At 39.4% G+C, this 25,079-nt stretch overlaps 1 protein-coding gene across 2 annotated transcripts in view; it reads right to left on the bottom strand.

Moving 5' to 3' along the window:
* The window catches only part of LOC127626587 (AT-rich interactive domain-containing protein 5B-like), a 184,307-nt gene that overhangs the window by 47,699 nt on the left and 111,529 nt on the right, over window positions 1-25,079 (bottom strand). For both annotated transcript variants that reach the window (XM_052102484.1, XM_052102485.1), the window contains 3 exons: window positions 15,405-15,526; window positions 9,644-9,854; window positions 1,174-1,226 (listed from right to left, as the gene is read on the bottom strand). In XM_052102484.1, the coding sequence (XP_051958444.1) occupies window positions 1,174-1,226; window positions 9,644-9,854; window positions 15,405-15,526 (386 nt within the window). The remainder of the gene's footprint in view (window positions 1-1,173; window positions 1,227-9,643; window positions 9,855-15,404; window positions 15,527-25,079) is intronic.

Genomic DNA, 25,079 nt, shown 5'->3' on the forward strand with positions numbered 1-25,079 from the left:
TGCTAAGGGCTACAAAAGTTGAATTGACAACAAAAATGTTGCTCCGATGACGTTTGTTCATGTGCCCTGAAATCGACACTATTCTGCTGAAATACTGAAAGTTCCATCCCCATTTAAACATTTTTGCATCAATTAAAATGTGTTCACCTTTCCCTGATAGCATGTTAGCATGTTGCTAATAACAACTAATAACAACTCGCTTTTGTTGCCACCCTGTGGACATTTCACCACATTAACACTTCCAGTTTTGGCCACTGTGGGCAGTGGTTTGATTTCAGTAAGCAATTTAAGCAGAAGAACTTTTGACTTCCTGTCGCAAAATTATCTTGAGAGAAACATGTTGAAGATTAGTGGACAGGCTATCAATTCATTAAATGATGAGCTGTTTCATCACAAAAGCAGATTTTTCAGTGAAATAAAGCACCTACTCCACAGACATCTATTAAAAAATACAGCTTCTTGTCTCCTTGCCAGTGTACCACCCATAGAATGTTTATGGGGCCGCTGCGTTTTGCTATTTTAGACTAAGCTTATAGGCTCCCCTATGTAGAAGGGTTCTGGCTACAGTTTAGGGAAATATTACCATTGAAATTTTGGTCTGTTCGTAAGACTTTAGAAGATTAGAATATAGTGCATGGGTCATAGGGCTACAAAAGGACTACTTTTGTCATCTTTTTTTAGTCTTTTTGGAGCTTAACACATGTGGCCAATATGAACTGTCATTGTATGGAAAAAAGCTGAGTGAAGAGTCTTTAAAATTCTCTTCTGCTCCTTGGAAAAAGTAACAGCGTATGGGTTTGGAACTGCATAATGGTGAATAAATAATGACAGAATTAAACAAATAAATACATTTATTTTAATACATTTAACTGGTTGCATGGTGTGGACTTTAATGTTTACACCATATTTTAGAAGAACAGATGTCAGATAAGCTGCCAAGTGAATTCCCTTTATTGCGCAGTTCACTTGTTGCACAATAATGGTCCCTTAATGAGTACTGAACAAGCCCCAACCAATTTCCTCCACTGCAAAAGGGTTACACGTGTGTCTGTAAGAGGCATTCAGGCCTGAGTCTAATATACACACATTAAATGGCAAGCCAAATAATCAGAAAATCTTGTTTTTCAGGAATGTTTGAGAGCTAAAGGAGAAATGGCACTGGATTTCACTCACCACTTCGTATCCTCCTAGTTTCTGAGCCGCTTGAAACATAGTCCAAAGGTTTACTGTAAGAAGAACAATGAGGATGGAGATCAGTTCCAAAGGAGAGAAGGACACAATATTCACAAAGGCTATGTTTGGAATAGCATACTACCATACTGTTTTTACTATTCTTGCAGTATATACTGTATTATATCAAGAAGTTGCAAAAAAAAAAAAAAAAAAAAAAAACACCAGAAGTAACTGGTTAGTTGACAATGTCCATGTGTTGTATTTTTTTAATCAACAAGAATTTAGCTTAAAATGTATATGAATGTAGGGAAGGTATATTTTAGGTCCTGTAATTGTAAAAAAACAACATAAAAAACTACTTTAACAATTAATAACTTAAAAAACAAATTCTCCCAGTTTTAACAAATTTTTGCCTTGACTGGTTGATTTTAATTTTAACCTGCAGTGTGAATCTTTTTTTTAAACACAAATATTCCAGTCTTATTTAATTAATCATAAAATCATAAAAACTGCATGCATAATTATTATTAAAATTAAATTAGCAAAATCCTGTTTAAATGTTTTTTGAATGCCGTACAACAATGTCAGGACATGTCAACTTTCTTTTCCAACGACCCAGTTGCAGCCATGATTTTGTTACATCTCTATTTTGACCCATTGTGTGATCTGACAGCCAAAACTAAAGATATTTTTACACAAAACTGAATTAAAACCAGGCAAAATTACCATTTTATTTCTGTGATGACAACTTGACATGCAATGAGAAGAGGTCATGTGACAACAATGTTGTATACTACTGTTTGAAATGTTTATCGTGGAATATTGCCAACACTTTTCACAATTTTTAAGAATAATAGTCAGTATATAGTGTACACTGCACAGTATTCAATATATTGTAAGCTAGTTTTTCATTCCAAACATCGCCATAGTAAAACACTCGTCCAATCAATTGAACATCATATAAGAAGTGAAACATGACTTAAAACGCTTGTCGATTATTCATTCGCCACCACATAATTTTCGCCACATGAATGCTAATGCTAAGCAGGGGCCTCTCAGAGAGCGAGAGAAAAAAATATATGAAACTAAATAAATTAGTGTCAGATTAATGAAGCAGAGCTCTGGCATGTTTATGACTAAGACACTACAGAAATTAATTAGGGACTTTGCTTCTGAGAGACTAATCAATCAAGATGCAATCGCCATGCACACAAAACCACAGCATTTGTCAGAGCGCTGGTTGTCTATACACATATCTGGCCGTATTGATTTTTGCCCCATCCCAGTACCGAGTTCTGATGGACTGTCGAGTTACGGGAGCGAGTTGTTTTTAAGTCAGCTGAATGGCATCAGACTCAGCTGAGAGCTGCTATCTCACATCAGCAATAATGCATGCTATGCTAGCACTGTACTGAGATCATACAACTAACACACATTTTAGAGGGCTAAATGAAATTTCATAACGTGTCATGTAATCAGGCCAGTGTTGGTCATTCTTCAAAACGGGTGCCATTTGTGTCCCTTATATACAGTGGGGTACAATAAACAACTGAGAATATTTGTAGAAATATCAGCATTAAATGTTCTTTATAAGATGCACCTTGTAGTTTCACGACCTTGAGCACAATATGTCAAATTAAACTGTAAAACTGTCAACCTGTTAGCTTTCAGAAATGTATGAAAACATATATTACATTTAAGGTTGTGCAATCATAATAAAAATGTAATGCTACAAAATTAATGCAATTAATCATGCCCCTGACCATACATAAATTCCGTTCTAAGGAATTTTACTAGCAACAGCGCAATTCAGGCTTGAAGTACCACCTTCATGATTTGCAAGCTGCAGTTAGCAGGGGGCAGTCAGCACATCACCAGCTGAGCAGGCAACAAACTGGCATGCTGGATGGAGCAGAACGACAAGCTTTATATCTACATTTTCAGTAAATTGCCACAGCATCCTAAAAATGCAGCTTTATGGTCAAAGATGCTTAAAACTGTCAAAGATGCTTAAAACTAGTGAAACAAGACATAATCACATTAAGACACTCCAAAAGCCTCCATCTGACGCAAGTGTAGATGGATAAAAAATATAAAAATAGAGCACATGAAATGTAAGAACGAGTCCTTTGAACCTCAGTTTGACAAACTGTTTGAATGACCCATCTAATTATGACATGGTTCAAAATAGTTCTATAGAATTGTTTTTGTCAAACATTTTACACCAACAGATGCATCAATACTGGCTGATTCGCTTCCCTACTGCTTTCAGAGAGCATGAATCACCCTATACAAGAAGCGTGTGTCACACTAGACGAGGTTAAAAAGGTTTATAGTGACGAGCATATTTAGTGTGGATAAGAACATGGCAGAATACATCACATCTGTTCTCTGCAACACGCAGAGACTCCTACACTTGACACAGACTAATATGTTATAATCTGAACAAAATAATGGTAAATTATGCTTTTGTATAAAACTCAAATAATAGGCATCACAATCTCTCAATAGCTCTCTTCAAAAACCTTGTGAATTGATAACTACTAAGCTAAGAACACAATATTTGTACCTACTTTTATTGATATTTTGCAGTAGTAAAAAAATATCAGTAACTCTTTACCATAAGGTTCCTTTCGTTAACATTGGTTAATGCATTATGTATGAACTAACAGTGAACTAGCTGTACCGTACAATATGATGCTCTCAATTCAATATCATATGTATCGTAAGATACATACGCATGATTAAATCCAAGCAATGCAACACCGACAGCTGCGAAACAGTCTCCTGCCCGGAGAGGCGGCACTGAGCGTTCACTGGATAACAGACTACATAGTCGAGTTGAGAGCTAGAAGACCGATGGCAAAAGGACAGGTTACAGCTTGTTGAATTTGCCAAACAACATAAAAAAAAAGTACATAAAACATGTCCTTTTATTTAAGCAGATGATTTGCGAGGCAGAAACAGCAGCAGCAAGTTGCTTACTGGGGGCTTTAAAACATTAAGGCATGATTTTCTACAAAGCTGCTTTGAAACATTGTGGATTGTGAAAAGTGCTATTTAAATTAAAATGACTTAAATGTAAACAAACAAATTTTTCTCATGACAATCTGCTGATAAATGCAGTGTTATTGTTATTTTTTTTTATTTTTATGGTATTGTATGGTGAAATTTGTGTATCGTTACATCTACAATGAACAATATATATTTTAGAGCATTTATACAGTTTTGGTATTCTTAGTTTACAAAAATACAATTGTTTATTGTTAGTTCATGTTAGTTCATTGTGCATTAACAAATGTTCAAATATAAAACTTTGGATTTTAACAATATATGTTAAACTTAACATTAACCAAAATTAGTACATGCTGTAAAAGTATTGTTCACTGTTAGTTTGTGTTAACTAATGTAAACAAACGGAACCTTATTGTAAAGTTTTACAAAAATATCACTATATCTACATGATTATATTTAAGGCAGCATAATTTTGCGGCCTGTTGCTTGGCAAAGCCTTAGTGCCAGGAGCATGCCTACGATATCTTAAAATGCTTGGTAAAATGCTAAGTAGCTTAGCAATATTATTATTGAATATATAGTAGTAATAATAACGTATATATATATATATATATATATATATATATATATATATATATATATACACTCACCTAAAGGATTATTAGGAACACCATACTAATACTGTGTTTCAAATCAAATCAAATCAAATCAAATCACTTTATTGTCACACTACCATGTACACAAGTGCAACAGTAGGTGAAATTCTTGTGTGCAGTTCCGAGCAACATAGCAGTCATGACAGTGACGAGACATATACCAATTACAATAAACAACATACTTACACAAAACATTTTACAAATCAAATGTACACATACTTACACAACACAATAATTATATACAATGTACAGTAAACAATACACACAAAAACAATACACACAATATACAATACACAATATACAATACAATAAGGAGTATATGAAATATATATATGAAGTAGTATATTGAGGAGAATATGTTGACAGTCCAGTGTGAGATTATAGATGAATAAAGTGCAGTGCTAATTACTGATCGTGATAGAGCAAGTGTTCAACAGTCTGACTGCTTGGGGAAAGAAGCTGTCATGTAGTCGGCTGGTGTGGGTCCTGATGCTGCGATACCGCCTGCCTGATGGTAGCAGTGAGAGCAGCCCATGACTCGGGTGGCTGGAGTCTCTGATGATCCTCCGAGCTTTTTTCACACACCGCCTAGTGTATATGTCCTGGAGGGAGGGAAGCTCACCTCCGATGATGTTTCTGGCAGTTCGCACCACCCTTTGCAGGGCTTTGCGGTTGTGGGCGGTGCTATTGCCGTACCAGGCAGTGATGCAGCCAGTCAGGATGCTCTCTACAGTACTGGTGTAGAACCGTGTGAGGATGTGGTGGTTCATTCCAAACTTCCTCAGCCGTCTCAGGAAGAAGAGGCGCTGGTGAGCCTTCTTCACAACGGCCTCAGTGTGGACGGACCATGTGAGTTCTTCAGTGATGTGGACACCGAGGAACTTGAAACTGCTGACTCTCTCTACCGGTGCTCCATTGATGGTGATGGGGCTGTGTTCTGTGTCTTTCTTCCTGAAATCCACCACAAGCTCCTTGGTTTTACTGACGTTGAGGGAGAGGTTGTGCTCCTGACACCAGTGTGTCAGAGTGTGCACCTCCTCTCTGTAGGCTCTTTCATCATTGTCAGTGATCAGACCTACCACCGTCGTATCGTCAGCAAACTTAATGATGGCATTGGAGCTATGTGTTGCCACACAGTCATGCGTGTATAGGGAATACAGTAGGGGGCTGAGAACACAGCCCTGCGGGGCTCCAGTGTTGAGAGTCAGTGATGAGGAGATGTTGCTGCCCATTCTAACCACCTGACGTCTGCCTGACAGGAAATCCAGGATCCAGCTGCACAGCGAGCCGTTTAAGCCCAGAGCCCGGAGTTTCATATCAAGCTTGGAGGGCACTATGGTGTTGAATGCTGAGCTGTATCTAGAAACAGCATTCTCACATATGTGTTCCTTTTTTCCAGATGGGAGAGAGCAGTGTGTAGTGTAGATGCAATGGCATCATCAGTGGAGCGGTTGTTTGCGGTAGGCAAACTGCAATGGGTCCAAAGAGGGGGGCAGAACAGAGCAGATGTAATCTCTGATTAACCTTTCAAAGCATTTGCTGATGATGGGGGTCAGAGCAACAGGTTGCCAGTCTTTTAAGCAAGTGATTGTGGCTTGCTTCGGTACAGGCACAATGGTTGGTGTTTTGAAGCATGTGGGGACTACAGACAGGGAGAGGGACAGATTGAAAATGTCCGTAAAAACACCAGCCAGTTGATTCGCGCACGCTCTGATGACGCGGCCCGGAATGCCGTCTGGACCCGCTGCTTTACGGATGTTCACCCGTTGGAAGGATCGGGTTACATCCACAACAGAGACGGAGAGTGAATCAACCTCTGTAGCGTCAGCAGCGAGTGCTCTCTCCGCGAGGGCGGTGTTACTGTCCTCAAAACGAGCATAAAATGTATTAAGTTCATCCGGGAGAGATGCAGCGGTGTTCACAGCGGAGTCTTTATTCCGTTTGTAGTCTGTGATGGTATTAATTCCCTGCCACATGCTTCTAGAGTCAGTGGTGTTGAACTGACCTTCAAGTTTGTGCCTGTACTGGCGTTTGGCTTCACTGATGGCATTACGGAGGGCATAACTGGCTTGTTTACGCTCCTCCGTGTTAGAAGAATTAAAAGCGGAGGACTGCGCATTGAGTGCCGCACGAATCTCGCCGTTAACCCATGGTTTCTGGTTGGGGTATATCCGTATTGTTTTGGTCGGAACAACATCCTCTACGCACTTCCTGATGAAACACGTTACGCTGTCAGCGTAAACCTCGATGTCGTCATCAGAGGTGGACCGGAACATCTCCCAGTCTTCGTGATCAAAACAGTCTTGTAGCGCAGAGTCTGATTGGTCCGACCAGCACTGGATCGTTCTGAGGGTGGGTGCTTCCCGTTTCAGCTTCTGCTTGTAAGCGGGCAAAAGCAGAACGGAAGAGTGGTCCGATTTGCCAAATGGGGGGCGGGGGAGGGATTTGTAGCCATCCTGGAAAGGAGAGTAACAATGATCTAAAACCCGGTCCCCTCGTGTGTTGAACTTTATGTGTTGGTGGTATTTTGGAGCGATTGATTTGAAGTTGGCTTTGTTAAAGTCCCCGGTAACAATGAACGCAGCCTCAGGGTGCGCGGTTTCCTGCTCACTTATACTCCCATACAGTTCCCTGAGTGCCCGGTCTGTGTCGGCTTGTGGGGGGATGTACACAGCAGTGATAATGACCGCTGTGAATTCCCTCGGCAGCCAGAATGGTCGACACAGAAGCATGAGATATTCCAGATCAGGAGAGCAGAAAGACTTGATGAAATGTACGTTCCTCTGATCACACCATGATTTGTTGATCATAAAACATACACCACCACCTCTGCTTTTACCAGAGAGGTCTTTCGCTCTGTCCGCTCGGTGCACGGAAAAGCCCATGATTTCGATGGCCGAGTCTGGAATCTCCGCATTCAGCCAGGTTTCTGTAAGGCAGATAACACAGCAATCTCTCGTCTCTCGTTGGAAAGAGATCCGCGCTCTCAGCTCACAGAGCTTGTTGTCCAGAGACTGAACATTTGCCAGTAGTATACTGGGTAGCGGGGGGTCGATTTGCACGCCGTCTTACTCTGATGAGAACGCCGGCTCGTTTTCCTCTTTTCCTTCTGCGTTTCCGCGGCCGGGCAGCCCAGACAAAGGGCTCTGCCGGCGTGTTTCTAAACAGCGGGTCGGCATTAAGGAAGTTGAAGTCCGGTTTTCGATGTGAAATTGTAGAACCAATGTCCAAAAGCGTTTGGCTGTCGTAAACAATAAGGCAGACAACATCCAAGACAAAAAAACAAAGAACTGTAAACAAAACAAACAATAAACCGCAGTGTTGTAACGGAGCTCGCAACGCAGCAGCCATACTCGGCGCCATCTTGAGTTTTGTTTGACCCCCTTTCGCCTTCAGAACTGCCTTAATTCTACGTGGCATTGATTCAACAAGGTGCTGAAAGCATACTTTAGAAATGTTGGCCCATATTGATAGGATAGCATCTTGCAGTTGATGGAGATTTGTGGGATGCACATCCAGGGCACGAAGCTCCCGTTCCACCACATCCCAAAGATGCTCTATTAGGTTGAGATCTGGTGACTGTGGGGGCCATTTTAGTACAGTGAACTCATTGTCATGTTCAAGAAACCAATTTGAAATGATTCGAGCTTTGTGACATGGTGCATTATCCTGCTGGAAGTACCCATCAGAGGATGGGTACATGGTGGCCATAAAGGGATGGACATGGTCAGAAACAATGCTCAGGTAGGCCGTGGCATTTAAACGATGCCCAATTGGCACTAAGGGGCCTAAAGTGTGCCAAGAAAACATCCCCCACACCATTACACCACCACCACCAGCCTGCACAGTGGTAACAAGGCTCGATGGATCCATGTTCTCATTCTGTTTACGCCAAATTCTGACTCTACCATCTGAATGTCTCAACAGAAATCGAGGCTCATCAGACCATGTCCAATTTTGGTGAGCTCTTGCAAATTGTAGCCTCTTTTTCCTATTTGTAGTGGAGATGAGTGGTACCTGGTGGGCTCTTCTGCTGTTGTAGCCCATCCGCCTCAAGGTTGTGCGTGTTGTGGCTTCACAAATGCTTTGCTGCATACCTCGGTTGTAACGAGTGGTTATTTCAGGCAAAGTTGCTCTTCTATCAGCTTGAATCAGTCGGCCCATTCTCCTCTGACCTCTAGCATCAACAAGACATTTTCGCCCACAGGACTGCCGCATACTGGATGTTTTTCCCTTTTCACACCACTCAGACCGGCCCGTCTGGCACCAACAACCATGCCACGCTCCAAATTGCTTAAATCACCTTTCTTTCCCATTCTGACATTCAGTTTGGAGTTCAGGAGATTGTCTTGACCAGGACCACACCCCTAAATGCATTGAAGCAACTGCCATGTGATTGGTTGATTAGATAATTGCATTAATGAGAAATTGAACAGGTGTTCCTAATAATCCTTTAGGTGAGTGTATATATATATATATATATATATATATATATATATATATATATATATATATATATATATATATATACAATGAATGTAATTTTGGGTTGGTTCATGGCTTAAAACGCTTTTAAAAATGATTTTATGAAACTATCAGGACCCTTACTGTTGTACTCTAGGAAATATGTGAAAACCGCTTGAATTTTTCAACTGATTCCGTCAATGTCCCCCGCAATGTCAACTGGTATCCATAAGTGTCACCACACACAGAAGCACAAAAGCAGTGTTTGACCCTGATGTTTCAGAGAAAGTGAGATGTCTTCAAAGCTGTTAAAGAAGTTAAGAGGCTGTACTTACTCTGTTTGAAGCCCAGGTATGGTATCCTCTCAATGGGGGTTTTCCTTTCCTTCATGTACTTATAGAGCGCCACCAGGAAGGCTTGCTCATCTGTACGGCAATCCTCACCCTCTTCCACTTTGGGCTTGTCCTCCGGAGGCATCCGTTTACAGGTGCTGCCACTGCTGTTGTTCCTGGATTTAGACAATCCTGATTTTGAGTCCATCTTCACCTGAACACCAACAGCAAGAAGAAGATAATATTGAAAAGGTGGATTACATCAGCTCTGTTTCAGATCTGCATCAAATAAAAATCAGAGCACATGCTGTCTTCTACATGTTGAGGGGCAAATGGTCTGCACTTATATAGCGCGTTTTCAAAGTGCTTTACACTGTGAACTCATTCACCAATTCACACTCACACACCAATGATGGCAGAGCTGACATGCAAGGTGCTAGCCTTCCATTGGGAGCAACTTGGGGTTCAGTGTTTTGCCCAAGGACACTTCGACATATGGAGTCATGTGGGCCAGGAATCGAACCACCAATCCTGCGATTAGTGGCCGACCCGCTCTACCACCTGATCCACAGCCGCAACATTGCACTTGATAATTCAGTCTTATTCACTTACCACCTGCAACTGAAGTTGACCAGGTTCTGTATAGCACTGCATATTTAAATTAAGACACTGTCATGACTTCTTTTCATATTTTTACATGAATTAGGCTTATAGATTGGAACATATTTGACAAAAGTCATCAATATTTGTCTGCCAAAATAAATGTTTAATAACCACCCGCAATTTTTTTTTAAAGAAACATTTGTTTTCAGTTACATGAGAAATGCTGTGACGAAATAACAGATGCTATATGTCTCCCAATACCACTGCAAGCTCTCAAACACTTAAAATAGCTGTGTTTGACCCAGGTGTGAGTGTGTGAGAACTGTTCTGCAGTCAGTTTTTACAGTGTCTTCCCCACCATGCTGTCACATACTGCAGTCATTGCTGGCCCACACACGGCTGTTTAGCCATCTGTTTCTGATAATCAAGCGCATTAATTTTCCAAAAGGTGCTATCAAGGCCAGTGGAATATGTGAACTAATTCAGAAAAAAAATAAAATGACAAAGAAAGCTAATACATTAGTTTACGTTGACATGAAATCAACACAATCCCTGGAAGCAGAATAACATGTGTTTTGAAGTATGCGTGCATGTTTTCTATTATATGAGAGTAATTTGAGAATGAACAATGAAACCCTTCGCTTTTAATTACTGTTGTATATTACTGAGGCTAAATTATTCCTCTTGAAATTCCTCTTGGGCTGGAAAACGAGACAAAAAATAAGCGACCCTAATTTGTCAGCGAGGGCCGGGAGGATTATTTTAGAGGACAACGGGGTAAATTGTCAAAATTTTTACTCCAGAGACTATTTCTTAGGGTAGGAGGTAAATTATTCAACACAATCCAGCAACAAAAAAAAAAACATGAAAAATGAATTGACAATTGCCAAATTGCTATATAATTGCTAAACATCAAAAGAGAGTTCACTGACCCCAACCTGCATTCCTGGAGTTAAGTGCCTTGCTCAAGGACACAATGGTGGTGGCCGTGGGGATCAAACCAGCAACCTTCTGATTAACAGTTATGTGCTTTAGCCCACTACGCCACCACAGCCTACTATTTCTGCCATTCCGAACTCAGCACCAGTCTCTGGTGAGAAGCTTGAAAATGCACTTGTCAGTTTGGACCAGATTTGAACTCTTCCACTAGCCTTATGATTGACATACCTAATGTAGAGTGCGGCTTGTACAATAGGTAGGGATATCTGACAGCTGCTTTTAGCAGTGGGTCATACTTTATTGTGCTAATAATCCCCAGCAAGCCCAAAAATGCTGACTGAATACTGTAAATAAGCCCAAAAAAAACAGCTATCTGCCCATATTTAAAAGTGACTTTCTGAAGAAAAAAAAAAAAATAAAATAAAATAATAATAATAATAATAATAATATATATATATATATATATATATATATATATATATATATATATATATATATATATATATACACTCACCAAAAGGATTATTAGGAACACCATACTAATACTGTGTTTGACCCCTTTCGCCTTCAGAACTGCCTTAATTATACGTGGCATTGATTCAACAAGGTGCTGAAAGCATTCTTTAGAAATGTTGGCCCATATTGATAGGATAGCATCTTGCAGTTGATGGAGATTTGTGGGATGCACATCCAGGGCACGAAGCTCCTGTTCCACCACATCCCAAAGATGCTCTATTGGGTTGAGATCTGGTGACTGTGGGGGCCATTTTAGTACAGTGAACTCATTGTCATGTTCAAGAAACCAATTTGAAATGATTCGAGCTTTGTGACATGGTGCATTATCCTGCTGGAAGTAGCCATCAGAGGATGGGTACATGGTGGCCATAAAGGGAAGGACATGGTCAGAAACAATGCTCAGGTAGGCCGTGGCATTTAAACAATGCCCAGTTGGCACTAAGGGGCCTAAAGTGTGCCAAGAAAACATCCCCCACACCATTACACCACCACCACCAGCCTGCACAGTGGTAACAAGGCATGATGGATCCATGTTCTCATTCTGTTTACGCCAAATTCTGACTCTACCATCTGAATGTCTCAACAGAAATCGAGACTCATCAGACCAGGCAACATTTTTCCAGTCTTCAACTGTCCAATTTTGGTGAGCTCTTGCAAATTGTAGCCTCTTTTTCCTATTTGTAGTGGAGATGAGTGGTACCGGTGGGCTCTTCTGCTGTTGTAGCCCATCCGCCTCAAGGTTGTGCGTGTTGTGGCTTCACAAATGCTTTGCTGCATACCTCGGTTGTAACGAGTGGTTATTTCAGGCAAAGTTGCTCTTCTATCAGCTTGAATCAGTCGGCCCATTCTCCTCTGACCTCTAGCATCAACAAGGCATTTTTGCCCACAGGACTGCCGCGATACTGGATGTTTTTCCCTTTTCACACCATTCTTTGTAAACCCTAGAAATGGTTGTGCGTGAAAATCCCAGTAACTGAGCAGATTGTGAAATACTCAGACCGGCCCGTCTGGCACCAACAACCATGCCACGCTCCAAATTGCTTAAATCACCTTTCTTTCCCATTCTGACATTCAGTTTGGAGTTCAGGAGATTGTCTTGACCAGGACCACACCCCTAAATGCATTGAAGCAACTGCCATGTGATTGGTTGATTAGATAATTGCATTAATGAGAAATTGAACAGGTGTTCCTAATAATCCTTTAGGTGAGTGTATATATATATGGGAACTATGGGTGAGGATTCGGGCTGGCCAATATAGCTAAAAAAATATCTTAATATTTTTCACCTATTGATGATATTTAATATAAAAGCAATATCACACATGCTAGAGTGCTGTCTGTCCAGCTTTTATGTCCAGAATTATCCTACAAGTATTTCACTCACATTCAAATGTTTTGTTGTCGGAGAGAAAACATAAAGGGCAACATGTTGAAAGTTTACGCCTTCTCCCAACTCAGAAACTTGTAACAGAAAGGCTCCCTGAATGTGTTTGATTGCTCTGTCTGTCGTGACCCTCGGCAGAAATGCTGAAGCTGTTAGTTTAACTCTATTTCTCAGCTATAGTGTAGTAGTAATCGAGCAGTTATGGAATGAGAGACAATTACGGAAGATTTCAAAGAAACTAAAAGCACTGACTGACACAGTTTGTCAATGACAGCTCAACTCGCTCACAGACAAGATGGTCTTTTATCGCCACCTGCTCACAGGGATGATTGAAAATGTACACATCTAGCTGCTCTCATTCACATCTGTTTTGCTCTTACACACATTTGGAACACCACAAACACAGGTGGAGTGAAACAAAAAGTAAAGCGTTGCACACTTGGAACGCCTCTTGTCCAATCGGATTCGAGGAACGGAAGTAACTGTTATATTAATAAAAAAAAACAATTTAATAAAAAAAAAAAAATAAAAAAAATATATATATATATATATATATATATATATATATATATATATATATATATATATATACACAGTACTGTGCAAAAGTTTTAGGCACTTGTGAAAAATATTGTATAGTGAGGAAGAAAAATAATTAAATAAATAGTTTTCATTTATCACTTAATGTAATGCAAAGTCCAGTAAACTAGCTACACTAATATTTGTTGTGACCACCTTTTCTTTTAACACAGCACCAATTCTCCTAGGTACACCTGGACACAGTTTTTCTTGGTTGTTGGTAGGTAGGATGTTCCAAGCTTCTTGGAGAATTCACCACAGTTTTTCTATCTATTTAGTCTCAATTGCTTATCAGTCTGGGATTACATAAAGAGACAGTTATGATCTTCAGTGGGGGGTTTTGTGGGAGCCATGACATCTGTTGCAGGGTTCCCTGTTCTTATATTCTAATGTTTTCTAATTGCAAAAGTAATCTTTGGGAGTATAACATGTATATTTCCTATTTACACACTAAAGCAGCAGATATAAATAACCATCTTAAAACAAATGTATATATACAGGTCTGTGCAAAAGTCTTAGGCACATAAGATGTTTTTATATGTATATATATATATATATATATATATATATATATACATACAGTATATATGTATGTATGACAGCAAAATGATCACAAATACAGTATATTGTGAATAATCAATCACCCAGCTTTAGCGAGGATTATTGCGTAAAGCAGCTGATGGCTTCCTGAAATACCTTGAACCGCTTTAGATCAGCACATCTCCAAAACCAGAGCAAGATCTGGTTTACTTCACTGCATGTTTTCAAGGTTTTCAACCTAGCTGGAGTGAATTAGCCTCTGTTCTGCGGCAGGAATATTTAAACACACTCTGACTCTGAATGAGGAAGATCATAAACTTGTGCTAGCAGGAGAATGGACAGGAAACGACATGTAAGGGCAAATGTTGATAAAATAACAAGATGAACAATTGTGGCCCATTAGTCAAACACAAAAAAATTAAGAAGCAGTTACATAACACCAAACAAGGGTAAGCAACAGAGGGCACACTTTCAGATAGATGGATAGTGACTGGGGCTCAGCTATTCAAAGTTAAAGAGGGATTTATGCACTGAGATGCAGAATCAAATAATATGAGGACCTTTTTATAGCCCTTTAGAATACTTTATTCTGATGGGTCAGTTATGGCCAAAACAGCGACGACTCGCCAAGGCATAGACTCTACAAGACCCCTGAAGGTGTCCTGTGGTATCTGGCACCAAGACATTATCAGCAGATCCTTCAAGTCCTGAAAGTTGTGAGATGAAGTCCACCATGGATCAGTTTGTTGCACAATCGGATTGAGATCTGGGGAATTTGGAGGCCGGAGCAACACCTTGAACTCTTCATCATGTTCCTCAAACCATTCCTGAATAATGTGTGCAGTGTGGCAGGTTTAATTATAATGCTGTCATCAGGGAATACCATTGCCATGAAGGGGTTTACCTGGTCTGCAACGATGTTTAGGTAGATGGTAAAATTAAGGTCCAGATGAATAGCCGGACCTAGAGTTTCCCAGTAGAACATTGCCCAGAGCATCACACTCCCTCCACCGGCTTGTCGGCACACACGCATTGATGAGCCATGGTTGCCCAACACCAGTCGCCGGTTTGTCCCTCCCCGGACAACTGACGGTAGATACTCACCACTGCTCGCTTACCATCTAATCTACCCAGGCTTTACCTGTGAGTGGTCCTAACGTGTTGGCTCATAGGTGTATTTTAATGCCTAATAAGAGCCCTTACCTTGACAGGAGACTTGCCCTCCACACTGCTGGGCTCCTTGCCAGTGCTGCCCAGCCCCTGCGAGTCCCGTCGCTGGGATATTGAGAGCTTCTTCTTCCGGGGCCGGCCCTTCAGGTTGGGTGCTGCAGACAGCAGGAGACCGGTTATTTCGGCCACTGACAAATAATACACTCCCACAGCCCATATAGACCACTGACATGTACTCACCATAATATAACACAAATAGAAAAACATGACAATGTATAAGCCATTTCTGCTGTGGACACATACACCAATTGGCTAGTTGACAAGTGATCCCAAAGTCATTCCAGTGACTTACATTGTAGCATGGTGTATATTATATTCTCTCCTATTTCATTCTGGATATTTTTACATTGAATGGCACTGAATGGCTCAAAATAAAAGCGAGAGGTGAGTTACAGCAGGTGCAGTGGTTCATCATTATCAGCCTTTGACAACCGCATGTTCATATTAATCACATTTTCCCATTTTCCATAACCTGAGAGAGATTGAAAGCCTTAATATTAGTGATAAAATGTAAAAAAAGAAACCACGAAGCACGTTTATGTCATATGTATGACATTGACACCTCAACTGCATTTCAGTTCATACAACACACATCAACCAAACTTGCTCTTAAAATGTGGATGTGAGTACTGAAAATGTAAGGGATTCACTTACAGATGGCTGTCATTCAAAACAGAACAGATTTTATGTTCAGTCATGAAACTCTACACGGTGCAAGGTTCTTTGACAAGTATTTTGTTCAATAAAATAGGCGTAATCACTCTTTGTCAAACATTTAAACTGCCTTAGTTGTTTGAGGTGTCAATGCTGCATGCTATGAGAGTATTCTCTCTGAATCACTCCTCCTCTCCAGCACCACTGGTCTAAATTTGACTCAAGGGGACTGAAAGTAAATCTACTTGCACATTTTTCGTACTTGCTCTGCCTATACAGCAGCAGTGAAACAGATCTAGTCCTCCAAGACCAAATCCTATCAAATTGTCATATCCATATAAAAAACCTAAATTTATTTCACAAGTTGTCATGACTGAACTGTATTTAGCACTCCAAACACAACTGACTATATTCTACTGCTATGTAAATGTAGCCAGTAAATAATGTGCAGTGTACACTGTATACTGCATACTATCTGCATACTTACTATTTTATTTCTATATTTCTGCATACCACCGCAACACCTGAAAAATCCTGTGAGCAGGTGCATAGGAAAAATTTAATAGGAGAATAACCAAAGGAACACTGCTGTTGCTTGCAATCTGTGTATAAATGTATTATTGCAATGTTTCAGTCATGCAACCTTTATCAGGCATCCAAATTTAAATTAACAGAGCTAGGAGTATTATTAGCCTCCTAGCGGACAATCCAAAAAAGTCCTGTCAATAGAAAACTATCCGAAAAAATAGCCTCCTAGTATTATCCCCAGTACCCCCTATAAAAGAAAACTGGAAAGGGGGAACTGGAGATAATACAAGGAGGCTATTTTGTTCTAATTGTTATCTATGGTGTAGAGGCTAGGTTGTCACTTTCTTTTTTTCAGCATGTCATTGGCCACGACTTGTTGTAACATTCTCATTGGCTGCTTTGTATTTTAAATTTGGATGGGTTTCACCCCTGGCTTGTAAACAATGCCTGATGACCAAAATGTTGCATTAATATATGTATGCACAGATTGCAAGCAACAGCAGTGTGTGGGATTCAAATATAGTATGTGAGACATAATTAACGTATAGATCAACAAATGTTTCAAATAGTAGTCACATGACCTTATCAATTTGTATGTATATGGTTCCTAGTTATCAACTGGGTGCAACTTATTTTCTATTTTTAATTATTTATAATTTTTTTGTGTAAAAATCCCAAATTTTGGCTGATAAAATAATGCATCAAATCAAAGATATGTAAAAATTGTGGCTGTAATTATGTCTGGTACATTCATCATACTGGAAATGGAAGGTCAAGTGCATTGCATTTTTGCATATAGCAGTATGTTTCTCTTGTATACAGCACATTCTGCAAATGTAATAGGTCATCCAGGTTTTACCATTTGCATACTGTGCACTGCATACCTAGCCTGCTATATACTGCAGAAACAGTAAGAGTAGTACAGAATATGCTATAACATCGCCAATCTCCCTTAAAATATTTACCTACTGAGTTAACGGTTTTAAAGTGGGCCGATAGAAATTGAATGCTTTTTCACATTTCCAGGAAATACCAAAAGCCCTTTTAGCACCTGATGGGTGCCAATAAAACATGGTGAGTGTCACACTGTAAAATGACAGCAACAAGCAAGAGTTCAAACAAGGAACATAGAGAAGCAGGCAGGATTTTTGACACCAGGACAGGTGCAGGTTATGTGCTCTCAGGTACATGTTCAATGAGGTCTCTAGACACTGCATACCATGTGCTGAAGATTAAATCATCGTCAAGGTTACTCTGAGCCCAAGGCTGTGGCCACAATGCAACATCTGATCTTCAAACAAAAGCTTAAGGACCGGTAACATGATATCTTTTCTGGGAGAAGAAAAGAAAGCATTATCTATTCAGCTAAGAGAAGGGGTCTTTATTTTATGTTTGGCTGTTTTTCTTATGACGACACCTTTTTTTAATCAAATTTGGAGTTTGCTGTATACATGTCGAGGAAATGGCACACTAAATTAGTCAATTTGCTCATAAATAAACATTTATGTAAGAAACCTTTTTTATCACCTTGGCAACAGGCAGGTTGTTTACTTGGCTGCTGTGCCCATGACAAACACATTTACACAAGCAGAGGAAAGGCTTACTTTTATCAAGGAAACGAGTGTGCTTCTCTCTTAAATGTCACTATTCCTTTGTTCCTGAGAGTAATTCACTCAAGCAAGGTTTATATTCTGCCCTTTCCTGCCCTTTTAGCTTCCATTCCTCACCACAATCACATAATCATTTGAATTCCATCTATGTGAGTAATGCATTTCTCATGATTGCAGGAGTACATTAGCTCTTTTACTTCACGCTTTTAGTTAGTTCAGCGCTTCAATATGAGCGCACCGTTCTGATTTTTTACACATTCATATTATAAAAAGCACCACTGAAAATATAATGCTCAAAGTAAGATTGAATAACGAAAAAACACATTGACTAAACAAAAAATGTAAAGCTGATATTGCATGCTCAGCAACTCAAAATTAAAATTAAAGTTGTGAGTTTGCAGTTTGAATTGAATGTGATGAGATAAAGTGGACATTAAATAATTAGAAGAAAATAAATAGACAACATATCTTTCAATTGTGTTATCCTCAATGGTTTCAATGCAACAACAAACAAACAGTTGCAACCTGTCCTAGTTTGAGTCACAAACGAGTTAGTTCTTTTAAAACGTATGATGATGTGTTAATTCAGTGCAATTCATTATATTAAAATATTAAGTAAATAAAGAACACAATCAACCATGCCCCCTAAATGTACACTAAATCCACTATAAGGAATTTTCGTTCCAACGAAGCAATCCAAACTTGATGTACCACCACCTTTACATTTTTGCAGGTCAAAGTCAGCAGGAGGCAGTCGGCACTAATCCAGCTCTACAGGCAACAAATCGACAGAATTTCAAAGATGGAGGTGAACAGAGAAAAGTATAGATATGATATGCATTTTGTAATGTCCTAAACTACAATTAACTTCAAGCAGCGTGGCTAAAAGATGACTAGAAATGCTGAAAACCAGTGATACATCACAAAACCATAGTGTTCCAAAAGCATCTCCCTGATACGTGTGTAAAGAAGGAACGCAAGAACGTGTTTTGAGGGAACAGCCTTTAAGTCTACCTCGGACAGATTGACAAACTCACTTGCTAAAATGAATTGCTGTAGACTGAAGGCCAGTGATAGGCTTAAACGTTTTTGAAATAGAACAAACAATATATTGACTTCTAAATGTACTTTTCGTATTGTCTATTCAATGCTTTACTTGATGTATTTAAATCCTAAAATTTAAAATACTTTAAATACATAAAATCACTGATATCATATTTTCCCCATTCTGATGGTTGATGTGAACATTAACTGAAGCTCCTGACCCATATATGTATGATTGCACTGCTGCCACATGATTGGCTGATTAGATAATCGCTTGGTGTACAGAAGTTCACTTAAAATGTTAAATGAGAGTGTGTATATACAGTTGAAGTCAGAAGTTTACATACACTTAGGTTAAAGTCATTAAAACGTAACTTTTAATTGACTATATCACAATTCCAATGGGTCAGACGTTTACATACACTAAAATACCTGTGCCTTTTAGCAGCATGGACAATTTTCCCACTAATGACTTTACAATTGTGTCAGTGTACTGTTATCTGAAGCCCAGAAACTCCTAAAACATGCTCTTCATAACCTCTTATTTCTGTTCCTAACATCTGTTCTTTGTTCCTCTGCCCTAAACTGAAAGCTTCCAATGTTGTAAACACCATAAGCTCATAACCACAACTCAGTTACCTCTCGCTTGCTTTTGTTTCCAGTATTCTGTGGATTGGAAGAGCACTTTCCCTCTGTGGATTTTAACAGGTCATTTTCCACAGTGCTGGGGGTTGAGGGGTGGCCACATCTTTGAAGCTGAAGCTTCTCCACCTTCTTTTCAAAGTCATTACGGAGTACTATGGGGTTGTAACAATTCAAGGATGGGAAAGGAGGAAGCTGGGACCGGCTTGACAAACACGTAAACCCTTACTTCTTAAACATAACATAAAACAACTTCACATGATGCTTCCCCGCAGACACACACACAAACACACACAGAGCTCCGTGTGCCTCTCTCTCCCCATAGTGCATTTTAATGAAAGACTATCAAGACCATTTTTTTTAATAATGTGTACAAATTAATCGTGCAAAATAAGACCAGATATATTTATTAGGAACATAAATATGATAAATTGTATTTCTATGTGGTTGCTTGGGTGTTCTGGGTGGTTGTTTACTGGCTCAAAAAACAATGCACCCAAGTCTCTATGATATTCTGATGCCTAGATATGATTGGATACCATCTTCAATGTAAATCTATGGGATTTTTCCCCCTCATCCAATCTTATGTCCATCTCCAAGGCAAAAATCTTAAATCCAATTGCTTGGAAAAATAGCAGCACACCTCTAATCACCAAGCTACATCATTTATTTAATGTATGTCTGTAGTACAAACAGTCCAGGACAAGTTATGCAACAAAGTTTGTTCAAATGTGAGCAATAGTAAAAGTGATGCTTGCCTTAACAAACAACACTAAATATTATAAAGATCTGAATAGACATTGTTTAAATAATTGTCTGTGTGGATTTGAGTTTGACACAGTATGTGACTCTTGTGCAAAAAACTAGAGTGATGACTTCATAAACGCTCCTCAAAGGTCACGCTCATCAGATGATCTGTATGTCCTGGCACACGTCCACCCGACAAACTCAGCTGCTAGAAACCACAAGGCTTTAATTATGCAGGAAGAGGGAGGGCCAAATGCAAGTCCAGTGCCGCCCACCTTTTCATCAGCAACATCATCATCCCAGCTGCATTTCCATTCATAACGTCCTAGCACACATTCAGAGATATTCATATCAATGTTCCGGAGCTGGCATTTGGAGAATGTACTGTTAATCACTATGATCAAATATTATACATATAATGCTGATAGACCAGACATGATAAGATTCCATTTGTAGGTTGATTTCCTTGAAAACTGTGGCTCAGTTTGAGCATCCCATCAGCAACATTGGCTAAACCAATGGTCTGTTTGTGTTCAGGGATTGGTTGCAACTCGGCATATTATAAATAGGCACTAAGTTACAATTTACGCATGACTAAATATTTGAGCATTGCATCATTAAACTTAGGTGAAAGATAACCCTACATTTAAATGTAATACTTACAGAAGCCTCCGACCATTAGTAACAGTTGGATTAAAAAAAGAAACTTTTTTTTTTTTTTTTGTGCTTTTATGTTGAAATTCTTGTTTAGTTCCTGTTTCCTGTTAGTTTTTGTCGTTTTATGATTGGTTTTCCCCGATTGTTTCCACAGGTGTTACTCGTTCCCTTGTTTGTTCCCTTGTATATTTAAGCCCTTGTTTCCCCTGGTTAGTTTGTCAGTTCTCACATGTGTTGTAATGTTCTGTGCCTGGTTTCCTGCATTTTATTATATTTTGAGTTACCTTGTTTATCTTTTGATTCATTAAAGCTGCACTTGGATCCTCATTCTTTGCCTGCCTCCTCACACGTTATGTTTGACAAATTTCAGTCATTGAGACTTACTGGATATGAGGATGCTACACATTTACAAGAGAGAACATAATGTAAATAAACTGATTTCTTAGCAGCTCTTCACCATGAAACCGATCTATTTTACAATTCTATGCGTGCCACCAGGTGTCACTGGCATGCCAACTTTCAACACAAATAAAATATATTGGATATTAAAAAGAATAAGTGCCAGTTTTTCTAATCTTTTGTATTAGTATTCATGTATTGTCCCTTATTAATCTTACATATACACTGTATAATATACACACCAAACATTATGACCACCTGCCTAATATGCTGTTAGTCCTCTGCATGCTGCCAAGCACCAAACCACCAAACCACCGAGGCATGGACTCTGGCACAAAGACATTAGCAGCACATCCTTCAAGTCCTGTTAGATGCAAGGTGGTGCTGCCATGGGTCGGACTTGTTGGTTCAGCACATCCCATAAATGCTCAAACGGATCAATGAATAACTTCATTTTGTTCCTCAAACTATTCCCGAACAATGTGTGCAGTGTGGTATGGTGCATTATCCTGCTGAAAGAGGTCACTGCCATCCGGTAATACCATTGCCATGAAGGGGTGTACCTCTTGTGTAACATCCTCATATACATTAAGTCTCAAGGATATGATGTATACTGTAGGTAGGTGGCGTGTGTCAAATTCATGTCCACATGAATGGCCAGACCCAGGGTTTCCCAGCAGAACATTGCCCAGAGCATTACACACCCTCCACTAGCTTGTCGTCTACCCACTGTGCATCCTGGTGCCATCACTTCCCCAGGTAAACAGGCGACTTTCTTCCACTGCTCCAAGGTCCAGTTCTGACGCAATGTGTGTTGTGACACATTCCTCCCGTAACCATCATTAACATCATTTCTGTTGGTTCGGACCAGATGGGATAGCCTTCATTGCCCTTGTGCATCGATGAGCATTGGGTGCACAACCCCCTGTTGGTGGTTTGTGGTTTGTCCCTCCTTGGACTACTGTCGGTAGGTACTACCGGGAGCACAAGCCTTGACCCACAAGCCTTGCTGTTTCAGAAATGCTCTGACCCAGTCGACTGGCCATAACAATTTGGCCCAAGTCACTCAGGTCTTTACTCCTGCCCATTTCTCCTGCATTCAACATGTTGACTACGAGAACAGTTTGTTCGCTTACTGTCTAATCTACCCAGACCTTGACATGTGACCTTGTAAGGAGATGATCAATGTTATTCACCTGTAAGTGGTCATAATGTTTTGGCTCATCAGTGTAGTTCCCGGATATTATTTAAATTTTTAAATACACTATTTATTCTATTTCAGATTTCTTTGCATATCAAATTTTAATGAAAATGCAATTTTTAACCGCTGGCACAGACAAAATTTGTTTGAACATCAAATGCAACAAAAAAAATCATGTTTTTTCCACACATCTGTTTACAAGTTTGAAGGCTGCTTACTGGATTGGAAGGTGAATGACATATTATATTTTTACAGAGAGCTTACAACCAACTAGCTAAGTCAAGCATTAAACTTTAGTTACAGTGCTAAGCCCTCAGTTTGAACTCAGGGCCAGCAAAGCCTTCTCAAAGCCTAACATTCATGCTTTCATTCTCAATCACATCTTTTTAATTGCTTTCCACTCTTAATTAATCTACAAACAAATAGAGAAAAACAAAAAGTTTATCCAGTCAGAATTTATTCCTTGATGCTTACAAGCAAAGTGTGACAACTTTTTAGAAATCGCATGCCTGAAGCAGTTTGAGCTCCTCCCCGTCAGGCCTTAAGAATTTCCACAGAATCCCCTGCTAAGTTAACGGGAATGTTGCAGTTCCAAATATCGGGGAATGGAATGCATTTATGGTCTGGATTTTTCCAGGTATTAGACCTCCTTGGTACATTCATTTGAAAAATTATGATTTTGTAATTACGTCTGTTCGGGAGACTTTCGTACGTGGACGTGTTTTTAAAATGTCAATTGGTATTATTAGTTAGCTGCAACATAATGTATGATGACCAAAGGCATAGGGTGTTTTCTTAATGACATGAATCACACTGAAGGCCTGGACTTAAAATGCATGGCCGCCACTGTTAATGAGATTTTAAACATAGCTCGTGCAGCCCCACCATGGAAACCTATTTAATAACAATCACCATTTTTACAGTTTTGTTTAGTGAAGCTAGTGGCACAGAAATGATCCAAACTTTTCTCAACTGTGCCAACTGTCACTGAAAATGAATGACTTTCACTCGCTTTGCTGCAACATATTGCTGTATTTGTGAACGCCCTTTTATCTTCCGCTCTCATGGCTTGATTTAATTCTCCTTCTCTTTGTATCACTCCTCTCTGTGATTTAATACAGGACTACAGTATACAGCAGATGGCACTGTGAGTTTCAGAAGGAGCAAAACATGCCCAATGAATAAATGATATAAACCTTGTTAAATAATACTGCCTGCACCTAAATCTGAAATGGCAACACTTCTGACTTTTAATCGCTGATAGTTTTGCATAGAAGTCTCTGATTCAGCAACAACTAGACTTCTGCAAGGCTTTTTTTTTTTTTACACTGCAAACAGATTGGATGAGTCAATGTCACAGAGCATCCCAGCATGTGGGGCAATGCGCTGTAAGCGCGTAGATGACGTGCATACCAAGGTCAAATACTTATTCAGGAGGGAGCAAATGCTATAGTCACAGCACATCACTAAAAGCTGCAGTGTACACAAACACACACGTATACACTCGCTCGCATATGCCGTAGGATGCATTTCCACACCAGCAGTGCATGCGGCATGTGTGTTATTTATTTATCTGGTCGTTTGGTGCTATGTCATGTGTGGCGGTGGGAGAATGCTGCATTAGCTCGATCCGTCACCACATAATCCAAAGCCTTGCACCAAATTCCTCCCATGTGTTATTCATCCGGCAAATTTTTTTCTACATTTTCTAAAGTGTTTGTGCATGCAAAAGTAGCTGCCATTATAATAGGAAGTAGTGAGGGGTTGCCAGGGCGTTGATATGAGTTTGCTAAGGTGTTTTTAAGTGTTTGACAGGAATTTTTGACTGAATTTCTTCTAATGATTTTAAAACCTTTACCTTTGAATCTAAAGGCTTCTGTTTGTAGACAAATATAAAATTGTGCTTATATGTAGATTTGTTAAGAAAACTAAAATTTTATTTTACTTAATTAAAATATATATTTTTTGTTAATTCATTTTAATTTATTATTATTTACACTCATTGAATGTATGAGTTAGACTCATGGATGAGTAAGACTTTGAGTAAGATTTTATTTACTTAAAAATATAAAAACGTGATTTTGTGGTGAAATAAATCTAGCAGAAAAAATGAAGTACTTTCAACATTAAATAAGTTAGTTTAAGCGTGAACTTGAAAATATTAAG

Source organism: Xyrauchen texanus, chromosome 33, assembly GCF_025860055.1.
Source record: "Xyrauchen texanus isolate HMW12.3.18 chromosome 33, RBS_HiC_50CHRs, whole genome shotgun sequence".
Classification (NCBI taxonomy): Eukaryota; Metazoa; Chordata; class Actinopteri; order Cypriniformes; family Catostomidae; genus Xyrauchen; species Xyrauchen texanus.